The following is a 20,080-nucleotide window of genomic DNA, read 5'->3' as shown; positions in this document are numbered from 1 at the left end:
CCGTACCCCATCTGCCCCATAGCACACATCCTGCCCCACACATCCTGCCCCATAGCACACAGCTGACCCCTGCCCCACAGCACAAATCCTACCCCACACATCCTGCCCCACAGCACACAACCTTCCCCCATCTGCCCCATAGCACACATATCCTGCCCCATAGTGCATTCTGCCCCACACATCCTGCCCCATAGCACACATCCTGCCCCACACATCCTGCCCCATAGTGCATTCTGCCCCACACATCCTGCCCCACAGCATGTACATCCTGCCCCATAGCACACATCCTGCCCCACAGCGCACATCCTGCCCCACACATCCTGCCCCACAGCATGCAGCTTGCTCCATCTGCCCCTTAGTGCAAATCCTGCCCCATATATCCTGCCCCACAGCACAAATCCTGCCCCATACATCCTGCCCCATAGCACACAGCTGAGCCCTGCCCCACAGCACAGATCCTGCCCCACACATCCTGCCCCACATATCCTGCCCCATAACGCATCTTACCCCACACATCCTGCCCCACAGCACACAGCTGACCCACAGAGCACAGCTGACCCCTGCCCCATAGCACAAATCCTGCCCCACACATCCTGCCCCACAGCGCATCCTACCCCACACATCCCACCCCACAGCACATAGCTGACCCCTGCCCCATAGCAAACACCCTGCCCCACACATCCTGCCCCATAGCACACCCTACCCCATCTGCCCCATAGTGCACACCCTGCCCCATAGCACGTAGCCTGCCCCACACATCCTGCTCCACTGCACACACCCTGCCCCACAGCACGTATCCTGCCCCACACACCCTGCCCCATAGCACACAGCTGAGCCCTGCCCCATAGTACAAATCCTGCCCCACACATCCTGCCCCATCCGCCCCATAGCACAAATCCTGCCCCACACATCCGGCCCTATAGCACACAACCTTCCCCCATCTGCCCCATAGCACACATCCTGCCCCACATATCCTGCCCCATAGTGCATTCTGCCCCACACATCCTGCCCCACAGCACGTACATTCTGCCCCACAGCACACATCCTGCCCCATCTGCCCCACAGCGCACATCCTGCCCCACAGCATGCAGCTTGCTCCATCTGCCCCTTAGTGCAAATCCTGCCCCATAGCACATCCTGCCCCACCGACACTGCACTGCATCGGGGGCTCTGCAGCGCCGCGCTGCACTGCATGGCGCTCACTGCACGGCGCTGCGTGGCACTGCACTGCATGGTGCTGCGTTGTATTGCACTGCATGGTGCTGTGTTGCATTGCGCTGCATGGCATTGCATGGTGCTACATTGCATTGTGCTGCGTGGTGCTGCGTTGCACTGCGCTGCATGGTGCTGCATTGCATTGCACTGCATGGTGCTGTGTTGCATTGCACTGCATGGCGCTGCGTTGCATTGCACTGCATGGCATTGCATGGTGCTGTGTTGCATTGCACTGCACGGTGCTGCACGGTGCTGCGTTGCATTGTGCTGCATGGTGCTGCATTGTGTTGCATTGCGCTGCGTGGTGCTGCGTGGCGCTGCATTGCACTGCACTGCATGGTGCTGCGTGGCATCGCACTGCGTGGCATTGCATGGTGCTGCGTTGCATTGCACTGCGTGGTGCTGCATGGTGCTGCGTTGTGCTGCATGGCATTGCACTGCATGGTGCTGTGTTGCATTGCGCTGCATGGCATTGCATGGTGCTGCACTGCATTGTGCTGCATGGTGCTGCATTGCATTGCACTGCATGGTGCTGCGTTGCACTGTACTGCACAGTGCTGCATTGCACTGCACGGTGCTGCATGGTGCTGTGTGGCATTGCACTGCATGGTGCTGCATTGTGTTTCATTGCACTGCATGGTGCTGCGTTGTGTTTCATTGCACTGCGTGGCACTGCATGGTGCTGCATTGCATTGCGCCGCGTGGTGCTGCATTGCACTGCACAGTGCTGTGCTGCATGGTGCTGCATGGCATTGCACGACATGGTGCTGCATGGCGCAGCGTTGCATTGCGCTGCACGGTGCTGCATGGTGCTGCACTGCATTGCACTGCATGGCACTGCATGGTGCTGCGTTGTACTGCACTGCATGGTGCTGCATGGCGCTGTGCTGCGTGGTGCCGCATGGCGCTGCATTGCACTGCACTGCACTGCACGGTGCTGCACTGCACGGTGCTGCATGGAGCTGCATGGCACGGCACTGCACGGCGCTGCGCTACACTGCATTGCACTGTAAGGCGCTGCACGGCGCCACATGGTGCTGCACTGCATGGCGCTGCATTGCACTGCATGGTGCTGCATGGCGCTGCGCTGCACAGTGCTGCACTGCATTGCACTGCACTGCACTGCATGGCAGCACAGCAGCACACGGCCCTGCATGGCGCTGCATCACAGCCCCACAGCCCCACTGCAGCCCCCCAACAGACCACAAAGCCCCACAACTCCCCCCCCCCAGGCCCCCCCAGCCCCATTTCACCCCCCCAGCCCCACTGCAGCCCCCCTAGATGACACCCCCCCCCCCCCCCCTCCAGACCCACCGAAACCCCCCCAGGATGGCACACAGCCCCACAAAACCCCCCCCCGTTCCAGCCCCACATCCCCCCCCAGCCCCACTGCAGACCCTCCTGGATGACACAGACCCCCCCAGCCCCATTGGGGACCCCCCCAGGATGACACAGAGCCCCACAACCCCCCCCAGCCCCACTTCAGCCCCCCCCAGGAAGACGCTGTGCCCCACATCCCCCCCCCCAGCCCCACTACGGACCCCCCCGGATGACACAGAACTTTACATTCCCCCCCCCAGCCCCACATCTGCCCCCCTGCCCCACTGCAGACCCCCCTCAAAAAGACACAAAGCCCCATCCACCCCCCCCCCCCAGCCCCACTGCGGCCCCCCCAGGATGACGCTGAGCCTCATGCCCCCCCCAGACCCATCCCCCCCCCAGCCCCACTTCAGCCCCCCCAGGATGACGCTGTGCCCCACATCCCCCCTCAGCCCCACATCTCCCCCCCGAGGATGACACAGAACTTTCTATTCCCCCCCCAGCCCCATATCTCCCCCCCCAGCCCCACTCCAGCCCCCCCACCCCCCCAGGATGACGCTGAGCCTCATGCCCCCCCCAGACCCATATCTCCCCCCCCCAGCCCCACTTCAGCCCCCCCAGGATGACGCTGTGCCCCACATCCCCCCCCCAGCCCCACATCTCCCCCCCCCAGGATGACACAGAACTTTCTATTCCCCCCCCAGCCCCATATCTTCCCCCCAGCCCCACTACAACCCCCCCCCCCACAGGATGACGCTGAGCCTCATGCCCCCCCCAGACCCATATCTCCCCCCCCAGCCCCACTGCAGCCCCCCCAGGATGACGCTGTGCCCCACATCCCCCCCCCTCAGCCCCACATCTCCCCCCCAGGATGACACAGAACTTTCTATTCCCCCCCCCAGCCCCACTACGGACCCCCCGGATGACACAGAGCCCCATCCCCCCCCCCGCCCCACTTCAGCCCCCCCAGGATGACGCTGTGCCCCACATCCCCCCCCCAGCCCCACTGCGGCCCCCCCCAGGATGACGCTGTGCCCCACATCCCCCCCCCCAGCCCCCCATCTCCCCCCCCCAGGATGACACAGAACTTTCTATTCCCCCCCCCAGCCCCACCGCGGACCCCCTCGGCTGACTCAGTGCCCCCCCCAGCCCCTCATTTCCCCCCCCCCCCACCTTTTAGGGAGGAGATCTCGTGGTGGATGGAGCGCTCCGTGTCCATGGCTGCGCACTGCGGCCCCCCCCCCGGCTCCCCCCGGCCGCTTTTGGGACGGCCGCAGCCAATCAGCGCCGCTCTCCACGCCCCGCCCCCTCGGTTGCCCCGCCCCCTTTCGCCCCGCCCCATTCATGGCGAACCCTCCCCCCCCCCCCCTCTTTTCGTGACCCCCCCACACACATAATGACCCACTTTTCATCGAGCCCCCCATAGTGCCCCCCCCATAGCGACCATCCCATAATAACCCCCCATATAGCCCCCCCATAGCGACCATCCCATAGCGACCATCCCATAATAACCCCCCCATATTGCCCCCCCATAGTGACCACCCCATAGCGACCATCCCATATTAACCCCCCCATATTGCCCCCCCATAGCGACCATCCCATAAAAACCCCCCATATTGCCCCCCCCATAGCGACCATCCCATAATAACCCCCCATATAGCCCCCCCCATAGCGACCATCCCATAGCGACCATCCCATAATAAGCCCCCCATATTGCCCCCCCATAGCGACCCCCCATAGCGACCATCCCATAATAACCCCCCATATTGCCCCCCCATAGCGACCATCCCATAATAACCCCCCATATAGCCCCCCCCATAGCGACCATCCCATAGCGACCATCCCATAATAAGCCCCCCATATTGCCCCCCCATAGCGACCCCCCATAGCGACCATCCCATAATAACCCCCCATATTGCCCCCCCATAGCGACCATCCCATAATAACCCCCCATATTGCCCCCCCATACTGCCCCCTCCATAATAACCCCCACAGTGCCCCCCAATACTGACCATCCCATAATAACCCCCACACACTGCCCCCCCATATTGCCCCCCCTGTAGCGACCATCCCATAATAACCCCCATATTGCCCCCCCCATAGCGACCATCCCATAATAACACCCATATTACCCCCCCATAGCGCCCATCCCATAATAACCTCCCCCACAGTGCCCCCCCATAGCGACCATCCCATAATAACCCCCATACTGCCCCCCCCATAGCGCCCACCCCATAATAACCCCCCATATAGCCCCCCCATAGCAACCATCCCATAATAATCCCCCCCTATATTACCCCCCTAGTTTCCCCCCCCATAATAACCCCCCATATTACCCCCCCATAGCGACCATCCCATAATAACCCCCCCATATTGCCCCCCCATATTGCCCGCCCATAGCGACCATCCCATAATAACCCCCATATAGCCCCCCCCATAGCGACCATCCCATAATAACCCCCCATATTACCCCCCCATAGCGACCATCCCATAATAACCCCCCCATAGTGCCCCCCCATATAGCCCCCCCCATAGCGACCATCCCATAATAACCCCCATATAGCCCCCCCCATAGCGACCATCCCATAATAACCCCCCATATTGCCCCCCCATAGCGACCATCCCATAATAACCCCCCCATATAGCCCCCCCATAGCGACCATCCCATAATAACCCCCCATATTGCCCACCCATAGCGACCATCCCATAATAACCCCCCATATTGCCCCCCCATAGCGACCATCCCATAATAACCCCCCCCACAGTGCCCCCCATAGCGACCATCCCATAATAACCCCCCATATTGCCCCCCCCATAGCGACCATCCCATAATAACCCCCCCCACAGTGCCCCCCATAGCGACCATCCCATAATAACCCCCCATATTGCCCCCCCATAGCGACCATCCCATAATAACCCCCCCATATAGCCCCCCCATAGCGACCATCCCATAATAACCCCCCATATTGCCCCCCCATAGCGACCATCCCATAATAACCCCCCATATTGCCCCCCCATAGCGACCATCCCATAATAACCCCCCATATTGCCCCCCCCATAGCGACCATCCCATAGCGACCATCCCATAATAACCCCCCCATATTGCCCCCCCATATTGCCCCCCCATAGCGACCATCCCATAATAACCCCCCATAGTGCCCCCCCCATAGCGACCATCCCATAATAACCCCCCATATTGCCCCCCCATAGCAACCATCCCATAGCGACCATCCCATAATAACCCCCCATATTGCCCCCCCATAGCGACCATCCCATAATAACCCCCCATATTGCCCCCCCATAGCGACCATCCCATAATAACCCCCCATATAGCCCCCCCCATAGCGACCATCCCATAATAACCCCCCATATTGCCCCCCCCATAGCGCCCATCCCATAATAACCCCCATATTGCCCCCCCCATAGCGACCATCCCATAATAACCCCCCATATAGCCCCCCCCATGACACCCCATGGTGACACCCCACAGTGACCCCCCATAACGACCCACTTTTCAGTGCCCCCCCCATAGCGACCCCCCCATAGTGACCCCCCATACTGAACCCCCATAGAGACCCCCAGTAGCGACCCCGCCCCCACTGACCCACTTCACAGTGACCCCCCCACAACGACCCCCTATTAGTGACCCCCCCACAGTGACCCCCCCATAACGACCCCCTATTAGTGACCCCCCCACAGTGACCCCCCCATAACGACCCCCTATTAGTGACCCCCCCACAGTGACCCCCCATAAGGACCCACTTTTCAGTGGCCCCCCCAACAGTGACCCCCATAGCGACCCCCCCATACTGAACCCCCATAGTGAACCCCACAGTGCCCCCCCCATAATGATCCACTTTACTGACCCCCCCACAGCGACCCCCATCACAGAGACCCCCAGAAGCGACCCCCCCCCACTGACCCACTTCAAAGTGACCCCCCCACAACGACCCCCTATTAGTGACCCCCCCATAGTGAACCCCACAGTGACCCCCCATAAGGCCCCACTTTTCAGTGCCCCCCCAACAGTGACCCCCATAGCGACCCCCCCATACTGAACCCCCCCATAGAGACCCCCAGTAGCGACCCCCCCACTGACCCACTTCACAGTGACCCCCCCATAGCGACCCCCCATAACGACGCACTTTTCAGTGCCCCCCCAACAGTGACCCCCCCATAGCGACCCCCCCATAGTGACCCCCCCACAGCGACCCCCCATAAAGACCCACTTTTCAGTGCCCCCCCAATAATGACCCCCCCATAGTGACCCCCCATAGCGACCCCCCCCAGTGACCCACTTCACAGTGACCCCCCCATAACGACCCCCTATTAGTGACCCCCCCCATAGTGACCCCCCATAAGGACCCACTTTTCAGTGCCCCCCCAATAGTGCCCCCCCCATAGTGACCCCCCCATACTGAACCCCCATAGAGACCCCCAGAAGCGACTCCCCCCCAGTGACCCACTTTACAGTGACGCCCCCATAATGACCCCCTATTAGTGACCCCCACAGTGACCCCCCCACAACGACCCCCTATTAGTGACCCCCCCATAGTGACCCCCCATAAGGACCCACTTTTCAGTGCCCCCCCCCACAGTGACCCCCCCATACTGAACCCCCCCATAGAGACCCCCAGTAGCGACCCCCCCCCACTGACCCACTTTACAGTGACCCCCCCATAACGACCCCCTATTAGTGACCCCCCCATAGTGCCCCCCCCATAACGACCCACTTTTCAGTGCCCCCCCAACAGTGACCCCCCCACAGTGACCCCCCCATACTGAACCCCCATAGAGACCCCAGTAGCGACCCCCCCACTGACCCACTTCACAGTGACCCCCCCATAACGACCCCCTATTAGTGACCCCCCCCATAGCGACCCCCCCATAACGACCCACTTTTCAGTGGCCCCCCATAGTGACCCCCCCATAGCGACCCCCCCATACTGAACCCCATCACAGAGACCCCCAGTAGCGCCCCCCCCACTGACCCACTTTACAGTGACCCCCCCACAACGACCCCCTATTAGTGACCCCCCCACAGAGCCCCCCCCCCCAGAGATCCACCCCCGTGACCCACTGTATGGTGACACCCCACAGTGAACCCCCCCCCAGAGACCCCTGGTAGCGACCCCCCCCCATAGCGACCCCCCATAAGGACCCACTTTTCAGTGCCCCCCCCATAGTGACCCCCCCATAGCGACCCCCATCACAGAGACCCCCAGTAGCGACCCCCCCACTGACCCACTTCACAGTGACCCCCCCACAACGACCCCCTATTAGTGACCCCCCCATGGTGACCCCCCCATAACGACCCACTTTTCAGTGCCCCCCCAATAATGACCCCCCCATAGTGACCCCCCATAGCGACCCCCCCATACTGAACCCCCCCATAGTGACCCCCAGTAGCGACCCCCCCCCACTGACCCACTTCACAGTGACCCCCCCACAACGACCCCCTATTAGTGACCCCCCCATAGTGAACCCCCCCATAGTGACCCCCCATAAGGACCCACTTTTCAGTGCCCCCCCCAACAGTGACCCCCCCATAGCGACCCCCCCATACTGAACCCCCATAGTGAACCCCACAGTGACCCCCCATAAAGACCCACTTTCAGTGCCCACCCCTCATAGTGACCCCCCCCATAACGACCCCCTATTAGTGACCCCCCCATAGCGACCCCCCCATAACGACCCACTTTTCAGTGCCCCCCCCATAGCGACCCCCCCATAGTGACCCCCATCACAGAGACCCCCAGAAGCGACCCCCCCCCACTGACCCACTTCACAGTGACCCCCCCATAGTGACCCCGTATTAGTGACCCCCCCATAACGACCCACTTTTCAGTGCCCCCCCAACAGTGACCCCCCCATAGTGACCCCCCCATACTGAACCCCCATAGAGACCCCCAGTAGCGACCCCCCCCCCACTGACCCACTTCACAGTGACCCCCCCATAGCGACCCCCCCATAGGGACTCCTGTAACCCCAACCCCAACCCAAATCCCCCTGCAGCCCCCCCCCCCCTTCCTGCACGCCCCCCCACCGCCCCCCCCCGCAGTGACGCAGCGCGGCGCAGAAGTGCAGCCACTGCAACGGCACCCACTGCACCACTGCAAACACTGCACCCACTGCATCACCTGCAAACACTGCACCCACTGCACCCACTGCACCCGCTGCAAACACTGCACCACTGCACCACTGCACACACTGCACCCAATGCACCCGCTGCAAACACTGCACCCACTGCATCGCCTGCACCCACAGCATCACCTGCAAACACTTGCAGGCACTGCAGCCACTGCATCACCTGCAAACACTGCACGCATTGCACCCACTGCACCCACGGCATCACCTGCCAACACTGCACCACCTGCAAACACTGCACCCACTGCACCCACTGCACCACCTGCAAACACTGCAAACACTGCACCCAATGCACCCGCTGCAAACACTGCACCACTGCACCCACTGCACCACTGCATTACCTGCCAACACTGCACCCACTGCAAACACTGCAAACACTGCACCCATTGCAAACACTGCATCACCTGCACCCACTGCACCCACTGCATCACCTGCAAACACTGCAGCCAATGCATGCACAGCACCCACAGCACCCACAGCACCACTGCAAACACTGAATCCACTGCATCACCTGCACCTACTGCACCACTGCAAACACTGCAAACACTGCACCCACTGCATCATCTGCACCCACTGCATCACCTGCAAACACTTGCAGGCACTGCAGCCACTGCATCACCTGCAAACACTGCACCACCTGCAAACACTGCACCCACTGCACCCACTGCACCACCTGCAAACACTGCAAACACTGCACCACCTGCACCCGCTGCACCCACTGCAAACACTGCAAACACTGCAGCCACTGCATCACCGGCAACCAAGGCACCCACTGCACCCAATACACCTACTGCATCACCTGCACCCACTGCACCCACTGCATCACCTGCAAACACTGCACCCACTGCATGCACAGCACCCACAGCACCCACTGCACCACTGCAAACACTGAACCCACTGCATCACCTGCACCCACTGCACCACTGCAAACACTGCACCCATGGCATCACCTGCAAACACTGCACCATCTGAAAACACTGCACCCACTGCATCGCCTGCAAACCAAGGCACCCGCTGCACCCATTACACCCACTGCATCACCTGCACCCACTGCATCACCTGCACCCACCGCACCACCTGCAAACACTGCACTCACTGCATGCACTGCACCCACTGCATCACCTGCACCCACTGCATCACTGCACTACTGCACCCACTGCATCACCTGCACCACTGCAGCCACTGCAGGCACTGCATGCACTGCACCCACTGCATCACTGCACTACTGCACCCACTGCATCACCTGCACCCACCGCACCACCTGCAAACACTGCACCCACTGCATCACCTGCACCACTGCAGCCACTGTGAACACTGCACCCACAGCACCACTGCAAACACTGCATCACCTGCAAACACTGCACCACTGCATCACCGGCAAACACAGCACCTACTGCAGCCACTGCATCACCTGCACCCACTGCCAACACTGCAGCACCTGCAGCCCCTGCACCCACTGCATGCACTGCACCCACAGCACCAACACCCACAGCACTGCACCCACAGCACCAGCACCCACAGCACCAGCACCCACAGCACTGCACCCACAGCACCAGCACCCACAGCACCAGCACCCACAGCACTGCACCCACAGCACTGCACCCACAGCACCAACACCCACAGCACCAACACCCACAGCACTGCACCCACAGCACCAACACCCACAGCACCAGCACCCACAGCACTGCACCCACAGCACTGCACCCACAGCACCAGCACCCACAGCACTGCACCCACAGCACCAGCACCCACAGCACCAGCACCCACAGCACTGCACCCACAGCACTGCACCCACAGCACCAGCACCCACAGCACCAGCACCCACAGCACTGCACCCACAGCACTGCACCCACAGCACCAGCACCCACAGCACTGCACCCACAGCACCAGCACCCACAGCACTGCACCCACAGCACCAGCACCCACAGCACTGCACCCACAGCACTGCACCCACAGCACCAGCACCCACAGCACCAACACCCACAGCACTGCACCCACAGCACTGCACCCACAGCACCAGCACCCACAGCACTGCACCCACAGCACTGCACCCACAGCACCAGCACCCACAGCACCAACACCCACAGCACTGCACCCACAGCACTGCACCCACAGCACTGCACCCACAGCACTGCACCCACAGCACCAGCACCCACAGCACTGCACCCACAGCACTGCACCCACAGCACTGCACCCACAGCACTGCACCCACAGCACCAGCACCCACAGCACCAACACCCACAGCACCAACACCCACAGCACCAACACCCACAGCACTGCACCCACAGCACTGCACCCACAGCACTGCACCCACAGCACCAGCACCCACAGCACCAACACCCACAGCACCAACACCCACAGCACTGCACCCACAGCACCAACACCCACAGCACTGCACCCACAGCACTGCACCCACAGCACCAACACCCACAGCACTGCACCCACAGCACCAACACCCACAGCACTGCACCCACAGCACCAACACCCACAGCACTGCACCCACAGCACTGCACCCACAGCACTGCACCCACAGCACCAACACCCACAGCACTGCACCCACAGCACTGCACCCACAGCACCAGCACCCACAGCACCAGCACCCACAGCACTGCACCCACAGCACTGCACCCACAGCACCAGCACCCACAGCACTGCACCCACAGCACTGCACCCACAGCACCAGCACCCACAGCACTGCACCCACAGCACTGCACCCACAGCACCAGCACCCACAGCACTGCACCCACAGCACTGCACCCACAGCACTGCACCCACAGCACCAGCACCCACAGCACTGCACCCACAGCACCAGCACCCACAGCACTGCACCCACAGCACTGCACCCACAGCACCAGCACCCACAGCACCAGCACCCACAGCACTGCACCCACAGCACTGCACCCACAGCACCAGCACCCACAGCACTGCACCCACAGCACTGCACCCACAGCACCAGCACCCACAGCACTGCACCCACAGCACTGCACCCACAGCACCAGCACCCACAGCACTGCACCCACAGCACTGCACCCACAGCACTGCACCCACAGCACCAGCACCCACAGCACTGCACCCACAGCACCAGCACCCACAGCACTGCACCCACAGCACTGCACCCACAGCACCAGCACCCACAGCACCAACACCCACAGCACTGCACCCACAGCACTGCACCCACAGCACCAGCACCCACAGCACTGCACCCACAGCACTGCACCCACAGCACCAGCACCCACAGCACTGCACCCACAGCACCAGCACCCACAGCACCAACACCCACAGCACTGCACCCACAGCACTGCACCCACAGCACCAGCACCCACAGCACTGCACCCACAGCACCAACACCCACAGCACCAGCACCCACAGCACCAACACCCACAGCACTGCACCCACAGCACTGCACCCACAGCACCAGCACCCACAGCACTGCACCCACAGCACTGCACCCACAGCACCAGCACCCACAGCACTGCACCCACAGCACCAACACCCACAGCACTGCACCCACAGCACTGCACCCACAGCACCAGCACCCACAGCACCAGCACCCACAGCACTGCACCCACAGCACTGCACCCACAGCACTGCACCCACAGCACCAGCACCCACAGCACTGCACCCACAGCACTGCACCCACAGCACCAGCACCCACAGCACCAACACCCACAGCACCAGCACCCACAGCACTGCACCCACAGCACTGCACCCACAGCACCAGCACCCACAGCACCAGCACCCACAGCACTGCACCCACAGCACTGCACCCACAGCACCAGCACCCACAGCACTGCACCCACAGCACTGCACCCACAGCACCGCACCCACAGCACCAACACCCACAGCACTGCACCCACAGCACTGCACCCACAGCACCAGCACCCACAGCACTGCACCCACAGCACTGCACCCACAGCACCAGCACCCACAGCACCAACACCCACAGCACCAGCACCCACAGCACTGCACCCACAGCACTGCACCCACAGCACCAGCACCCACAGCACCAGCACCCACAGCACTGCACCCACAGCACTGCACCCACAGCACCAGCACCCACAGCACTGCACCCACAGCACTGCACCCACAGCACCGCACCCACAGCACCAACACCCACAGCACTGCACCCACAGCACTGCACCCACAGCACCAGCACCCACAGCACTGCACCCACAGCACTGCACCCACAGCACCAGCACCCACAGCACCAACACCCACAGCACCAACACCCACAGCACCAGCACCCACAGCACCAACACCCACAGCACTGCACCCACAGCACTGCACCCACAGCACCAACACCCACAGCACTGCACCCACAGCACTGCACCCACAGCACCAGCACCCACAGCACCAGCACCCACAGCACTGCACCCACAGCACTGCACCCACAGCACCAGCACCCACAGCACTGCACCCACAGCACTGCACCCACAGCACCAGCACCCACAGCACTGCACCCACAGCACTGCACCCACAGCACCAGCACCCACAGCACTGCACCCACAGCACCAACACCCACAGCACTGCACCCACAGCACTGCACCCACAGCACCAACACCCACAGCACTGCACCCACAGCACTGCACCCACAGCACCAGCACCCACAGCACCAGCACCCACAGCACTGCACCCACAGCACTGCACCCACAGCACCAGCACCCACAGCACTGCACCCACAGCACTGCACCCACAGCACCAACACCCACAGCACCAGCACCCACAGCACTGCACCCACAGCACTGCACCCACAGCACTGCACCCACAGCACCAGCACCCACAGCACTGCACCCACAGCACTGCACCCACAGCACCAGCACCCACAGCACTGCACCCACAGCACTGCACCCACAGCACCAGCACCCACAGCACTGCACCCACAGCACCAACACCCACAGCACTGCACCCACAGCACTGCACCCACAGCACCAACACCCACAGCACTGCACCCACAGCACTGCACCCACAGCACCAGCACCCACAGCACCAGCACCCACAGCACTGCACCCACAGCACTGCACCCACAGCACCAGCACCCACAGCACTGCACCCACAGCACTGCACCCACAGCACCAACACCCACAGCACCAGCACCCACAGCACTGCACCCACAGCACTGCACCCACAGCACTGCACCCATGGTGCACCCTCAGTGCTGCTGTGGCAGCCATTGGGGAGGGGACGTCATGGGGTGACACTGAGGATGAGGGGGCAGCAGGAGTTGGGGACCGCAGTGCCACCAACTGTTGGGGACACCGGGGGGGGGGGGGGGACGACACCCAGACTGGGGCCACATCGAGTGACACCACAACTGGTGGTGACACCAAACATGGGGTGACACCGCGTGAAGGGACGCAGCCTGAGGGGAGGTGACACTGAGCACGGGGTGACACTGTCCCCAAATGTCACCTCCCCCTCAGTGCCACTGTCCTCCCAATGCCACTGCCCCCAATGCCATTGTCCCCAAAGTGCCACTGCTCCCCTCCAGTGCCACTGTCCCCAAAGTGCCACCATCCCCAAAGTCACAGTCCCCAAAATCCCACTGTCCCCAAAATGCCACTGTCCCCAAAGTGCCACTTCCCCCAAAGTGCCACTGTCCCTAAAGTGTCATTGTCCCCAAAATGCCACTGTCCCCAAATGCCACTGCTCCCAATGCCATTGTCCCCAAAGTGCCACTGTCCCCCAAAGTCACACTGTCCCCCAATGCCACTGTCCCCAAAATGCCACTGCCCCCAAAATGCCACTGTCCCCAAATGCCACTGCTCCCAATGCCACTGTCCCCAAAGTGACACTGTCCCCCAATGCCACTGTCCCCAAAATGCCACTGTCCCCCAAAGTCACACTGTCCCCAAAGTGCCACTGCCCCCCAAAATGCCATCATCCCCAAAATGCCACTGTTCCCAATGCCACTGTCCCCAAATGCCAGGGACCCCCAAATGCCACTGTCCCCAAATGCCACTGCTCCCAATGCCATTGTCCCCAAAATGCCACTGTCCCCAAAATCCCACTGCCCCCAAAGTCACAGTCCCCAAAATGCCACTGTCCCCAAATGCCACTGTCCCCAAACGCCACTGCTCCCAATGCCACTGTCCCCAAAATGCCACTGTCCCCCAAAGTCACACTGTCCCCAAAGTGCCACTGCCCCCCAAAATGCCACTGCCCCCCAAAATGCCACTGTCCCCCAATGCCACTGCTCCCACCCAGTGCCACTGTCCTCAAAGTGCCACTGTCCGCAAAGTGCCACTGTCCCCAAAATGCCAGTGCCCCCAAAATGCCACTGTCCCCCAATGCCACTGCTCCCAATGCCATTGTCCCCAAAATGCCACTGTCCCCAAATGCCACTGCCCCCAATGCCATTGTCCCCAAAGTGACACTGTCCCCAAAGTCACAGTCCCCAAAATCCCATTGTCCCCAAAATGCCATGGTCCCCAAAATGCCACTGCTCCCAATGTCACTGCTCCCAATGTCACTGTCCCCCAATGCCACTATCCCCAAAGTGCCACTATCCCCCTCAGAGCCACTGCCCCCCAAGTGCCACTGTCCCCCAATGCCACTGTCCCCAAAATGCAACTGCTCCCAATGCCACCATCCCCCCCATGCCACTGCCCCCAAAATGCCACTGTCCCCAGTGCCACTGCCCCCCGTGACCCCCCGCCCCCCCCCCCATTCCCCGCAGCCCCCCCTAGAACCCCCATATCCCCCATTCCCCTCCCAGCCCCCCCGGGACCCCCATTCCCCCCCCCCATTCCCCGCAGCCCCCCCAGGACCCCCAGAACCCCCGTTCCTCTCCCTGCCCCCCCGTGACCCCCCCCAAGACCCCCAGACCCCCCCGTTCCCCTCCCTACCCCTCCGTGACCCCCCATCCCCCCCCATTCCCTACAGCCCCCCCCAGGACCCCCAGACCCCCCGTTCCCCTCCCAGCCCCCCCATGTCCCCCATCCGCCCCCCCCCGTTCCCCCCGCCCCCCCCCAGGCCCCCCCCATTCCCCTCCTTGCCCCCCCGTGACCCCCCAGCCCCTCCCCCAAGGACCCCCAGACCCCCCCATTCCCCGCAGCCCCCCCAGGACCCCTAGACCCCCCCGTTCCCCTCCCTGCCCCCCCGTGACCCCCCATTCCACCCCCCCATTCCCCGCACCCCCCCCCAGGACCCCCATATCCCCCCATTCCCCTCCCAGCCCCCCCGTGACACCCCCTCAAGACCCCCAGACCCCCCCGTTCCCCTCCCTGCCCCCCCGTGACCCCCCCCCAAGACCCCAGACCCCCCCATTCCCCTCCCTGCCCCCCCGTGACCCCCCCCCAAGACCCCAGACCCCCCCATTCCCCTCCCTGCCCCCCCATGACCCCCCATTCCCACCCCCCCCATTCCCTGCAGTGATCCTCCATCCCCCCCCCCATTCCCCACAGCCCCCCCCAGGACCCCCAGACCCCCCCCATTCCCCTTCCCTCCCCCCTGTGACCCCCCATCCCCCTCCCCCAAGGACCCCCAGACCCCCCCATTCCCCGCAGCCCCCCCCAGGACCCCCAGACCCCCCCGTTCCCCACAGCCCCCCCCAGGACCCCCAGACCCCCCCGTTCCCCTCCCTGCCCCCCCATGACCCCCCATTCTCCCCCCCCAATCCCCGCAGCCCCCCCAAGACCCCCAGACCCCCCCGTTCCACTCCCTACACCCCCATGACCCCCCATTCCACCCCCCCATTCCCCGCAGCCCCCCTAGGACCCCCAGACCCCCCCATTCCGCTCCCAGCCCCCCCGTGACCCCCCATCCCCCCCCATTCCCCGCAGCCCCCCCCAAGGCCCCCAGACCCCCCCATTCCCCTTCCCTCCCCCCTGTGACCCCCCATCCCCCTCCCCCAAGGACCCCCAGACCCCCCCATTCCCCGCAGCCCCCCCAGGACCCCTAGACCCCCCTGTTCCCCTCCCTGCCCCCCCGTGACCCCCCCCAAGACCCCCAGACCCCCCCATTCCTCTCCCTGCCTCCCATGAACCCCATCCCCCCCCCCATTCCCCGCACCCCCCCCCAGGACCCCCATATCCCCCCATTCCCCTCCCAGCCCCCCCGTGACCCCCCATCCCAGCCCCCCATTCCCCGCAGCCCCCCCCAAGACCCCCAGACCCCCCCGTTCCCCTCCCTGCCCCCCCATAACCCCCCATTCTCCCCCCCCCATTCCCCACAGCCCCCCCAAGGCCCCCAGACCCCCCCATTCCCCTCCTTGCCCCCCTGTGACCCCCCATCCCCCTCCCCCAAGGACCCCCAGACCCCCCCGTTCCCCTCCCTGCCCCCCCGTGACCCCCCCCCAAGACCCCCAGACCCCCCCATTCCCTACAGCCCCCCCCAGGACCCCCAGACCCCCCCGTTCCCCTCCCAGCCCCCCCATGACCCCCCATCCCCCCCCCCCCCGTTCCCCCCGGCCCCCCCCAGGACCCCCCCATTCCCACCTCCGCCCCCCCCCTCGCTCCCCCCCCCGCGGTGCGGCCGCGGCTCTCCGCCCCATTTATGGCCATGGCGGCTCGGCGCTGCGCTTCCCGGCTTCAACGACCGAGGCGGGGGGGGGGGGGGGGCGTGGGGGGGTCCGTGGATCCATCCGTGCCCCCCCTCAACAACCCACGCGTGACCCCCCCCCCCCACAGCCTCACCCCAACCACCCCCCCCCCCACGGATCCGGCCCTGCACAGCACGGGGGGGGTGTCTCAATGTCACCAATGTCCCCACGCGGTCCTCACGCCCCCACCACGTTACACCCACGCGAAACACGCGTGGGTCCCGCACTGCGACCACCCCCACCCCCCCCTCAGACCCCTTCAGGACCCCACGGCGCCCCACTTCGGGGGGGTCCCAAAGTCATCGCTGTCCCCATTCTACCCTCACCGCGTCACCACGCTGACCCCACGCAAAACACGCGTGGGTAACCCGCAGTGACACCTCACCCACCCCCCCCAACAAGCCGACCCCACAGACCCATAGATCCCTACTGCGCCCCACACGGGGGTCCCGATGTCAACAGTGACCCCACGCTGCCCCCCCACTGTCTCCAATACATCCCCACGCTGACCCCACGCAAAACACGCGTGGGAATCCCGCAATGACACCGCCCCCCCCTTAAGAAGCTGAGCCCTCACTGTCCCATAGAGCCGCACTGCGCCCCACGCGGGGGTCCCGACATCAACACTGACCCCACATTGCCTCCTACTGCTTCCAATGCCCCCCCACGCTGACCCCACGCAAAACACGCGTGGGAATCCCGCAATGACACCGACAGCCCTTAAAAAGCCGACCTCTCAGCCCCATAGAGCCACACTGCGCCCCACACGGGGGTCCCGATGTCAACACTGACCCCACACTGCGCCCCCACTGTCTCCAATACCTCCCCACGCTGACCCCACGCAAAACACGCGTGGGTATGCCTCAATGACACCATCTCCCCCTTTAAAAAGCCCACCTCACAGCCCCATAGAGCCCCACTGTGCCCCACACGGGGGTCCCGATGTCAACACTGACCCCACGCTGCCCCCCTCACTCTTTCCAATACCCCCCAACGCTGACCCCACGCAAAACACGCGTGGGTATGCCTCAATGACACCGCCCCCCCCTTAAGAAGCTGAGCCCTCACTGTCCCATAGAGCCACACTGCGCCCCACGCGGGGGTCCCGACATCAACACTGACCCCACATTGCCTCCTACTGCTTCCAATGCCCCCCCACGCTGACCCCACGCAAAACACGCGTGGGTATCCCGAAATGACACCGACCCCCCCTTAAGAAGCCGACCTCTCAGCCCCATGGAGCCCACCCACTGCGCCCCACGCGGGGGTCCTGTCATCAACACTGACCTCACACTGACCCCACACTGTCTCCCTCCCCCCCACGCTGACCCCACGCAAAACACGCGTGGGTACGGAGCACAGACCTCCCCCACTGACCCCCCTCTTGAAGCCTCCACGGTCCCTCCGACCCCACAGTGCCCCCCAAACGGAGGGTCCCGATGTCACCGCAGCCCCCACGCTGCCCCCACTCATTCCCCACTCCCCACGCAGACCCCACGCAAAACACGCGTGGGCAAACACAGTGACAACCCCCCCATTTCCTCCCAGCATGACCTCACAGAGCTCCACAGCGCCCCACAGCGCCCCACAGCGGGAGATCCCGAGGTCACCACTGACCCCCCCCCACCGCCCTCCTCACCCCACGCAGACCCACTCAAGACACGCGTGGGTTCCTCACAGTTACCCCCCCCCCCCCCCCCCCGTGCCCCCGATCAAAAAGCCCCCGCGGTCCCACGAAGCACCACCGCTCCCCATGCCGGGGGTCCCGATGTCCCCACAGCCCCCACGCGGCCCCACCGCTGACCTCCAACCCCCCCAACGCTGAGCCCACGGAAAACACGCGTGGGACCCCCCCAAACGACCCACCCGAAACCTCCCTCCACAAACCCACGGCCCCACAGAGCCCCTCCGCACCCCACACCTGGGGGTCCCGATGGTACTGCAGCCCCCACGCTGCTCCCCGACGACCCCACGCTGACCCCACGCAAAACACGCGTGGGTAACCAGCAGTGCTTCACCTCCACACCCGCCATCATGACGACCCCACGACCCCACGCAGCCCCACAGCACCCCACACTTGGGGGTCCTGATGTCACTACAGCCCTCACGCTGTCCCCTTACCCCCCCCGCTAACCCCACGCAAAACACGCGTGGGAGCCCTCCCCCACAGCGACCCACCCTAAAACTGCCTCCACAGCGCCACCGCCCCACAGAGCCCCACAGCGTCCCTCACCGGGGGGTCTCGACGGCACCGCAGCCCCCTCACCGCTCCCCGACCCCCGCCGACCCCACGCAAAAAACACGCGTGGGTACCCAGCTGTGCCCCCTCCCCTCCCACCATCACGACGACCCGACGACCCTATGACCCCACAGACCCACACAGCGGGGGGGAGTCCCGACGTCACCGCAGCCCCCTCACCACTCCCCCCCCACCCCCCGCTGACCCCACGCAAAAAAACACGCGTGGGTACCCAGCTGTGCTCCCTCCCCGTCTCCTCTCCCACCATCACGATGACATCACAACGACCCTACGACCCCACACAGCCCCACAGCGGGTTGTCCCGACGTCACCGCAGCCCCCTCACCACTCCCCACCCCCCGCTGACCCCACGCAAAAAAAACACGCGTGGGTACCCAGCTGTGCCCCCCTCTCCCCTCCCACCATCACGACGACCCTACGACCCCACACAGCCCCACAGCGGGGGGTCCCGACGTCACCACAGCCCCCTCACCGCTCCGCACCCCCCCGCTGACCCCACGCAAAAAACACGCGTGGGTTCCAAGCACTGCCTCCCCCATACCTGCCATCACGACGACCCCACGGCCCCATGGAGCCCCACAGCACCCCACGCCGGGGGG

At 64.0% G+C, this 20,080-nt stretch overlaps 2 protein-coding genes across 8 annotated transcripts in view; both read right to left on the bottom strand.

Annotated features, from left to right (window-relative positions):
- Positions 1–20,080, bottom strand: part of PLEC (plectin) — a 160,680-nt gene that overhangs the window by 121,470 nt on the left and 19,130 nt on the right. The window contains exon 1 of one of the 7 annotated variants that reach the window (XM_090138197.1): positions 3,709–3,777. The exons of 5 other annotated variants lie outside the window; for them this stretch is intronic. In XM_090138197.1, the coding sequence (XP_089994323.1) occupies positions 3,709–3,754 (46 nt within the window). In that variant the 5' untranslated portion in view covers positions 3,755–3,777. Of the gene's footprint in view, positions 1–3,708; positions 3,778–20,080 lie in introns of those variants that run through there. One more of the 7 variants, XM_090138195.1, reaches the window with a different exon arrangement.
- On the bottom strand, positions 8,616–19,254 carry LOC149918794 (uncharacterized). Its single transcript, XM_090137568.1, has 3 exons — positions 19,143–19,254; positions 12,228–12,298; positions 8,616–11,706 (listed from the first exon to the last, which is right to left on the bottom strand). Exons 1-3 carry the CDS (start codon positions 19,252–19,254, stop codon positions 10,090–10,092), a joined length of 1,800 nt encoding a protein of 599 aa, XP_089993694.1. The 3' UTR covers positions 8,616–10,089.

Source organism: Phasianus colchicus, chromosome 3 (assembly GCF_987193195.1).
Source record: "Phasianus colchicus chromosome 3, bPhaCol1.hap1.1, whole genome shotgun sequence".
NCBI lineage: Eukaryota > Metazoa > Chordata > Aves > Galliformes > Phasianidae > Phasianus > Phasianus colchicus.
The sequence above is the reverse complement of the archived record's forward strand: the minus strand, read 5'-3'. Positions and strand labels throughout refer to the sequence as shown.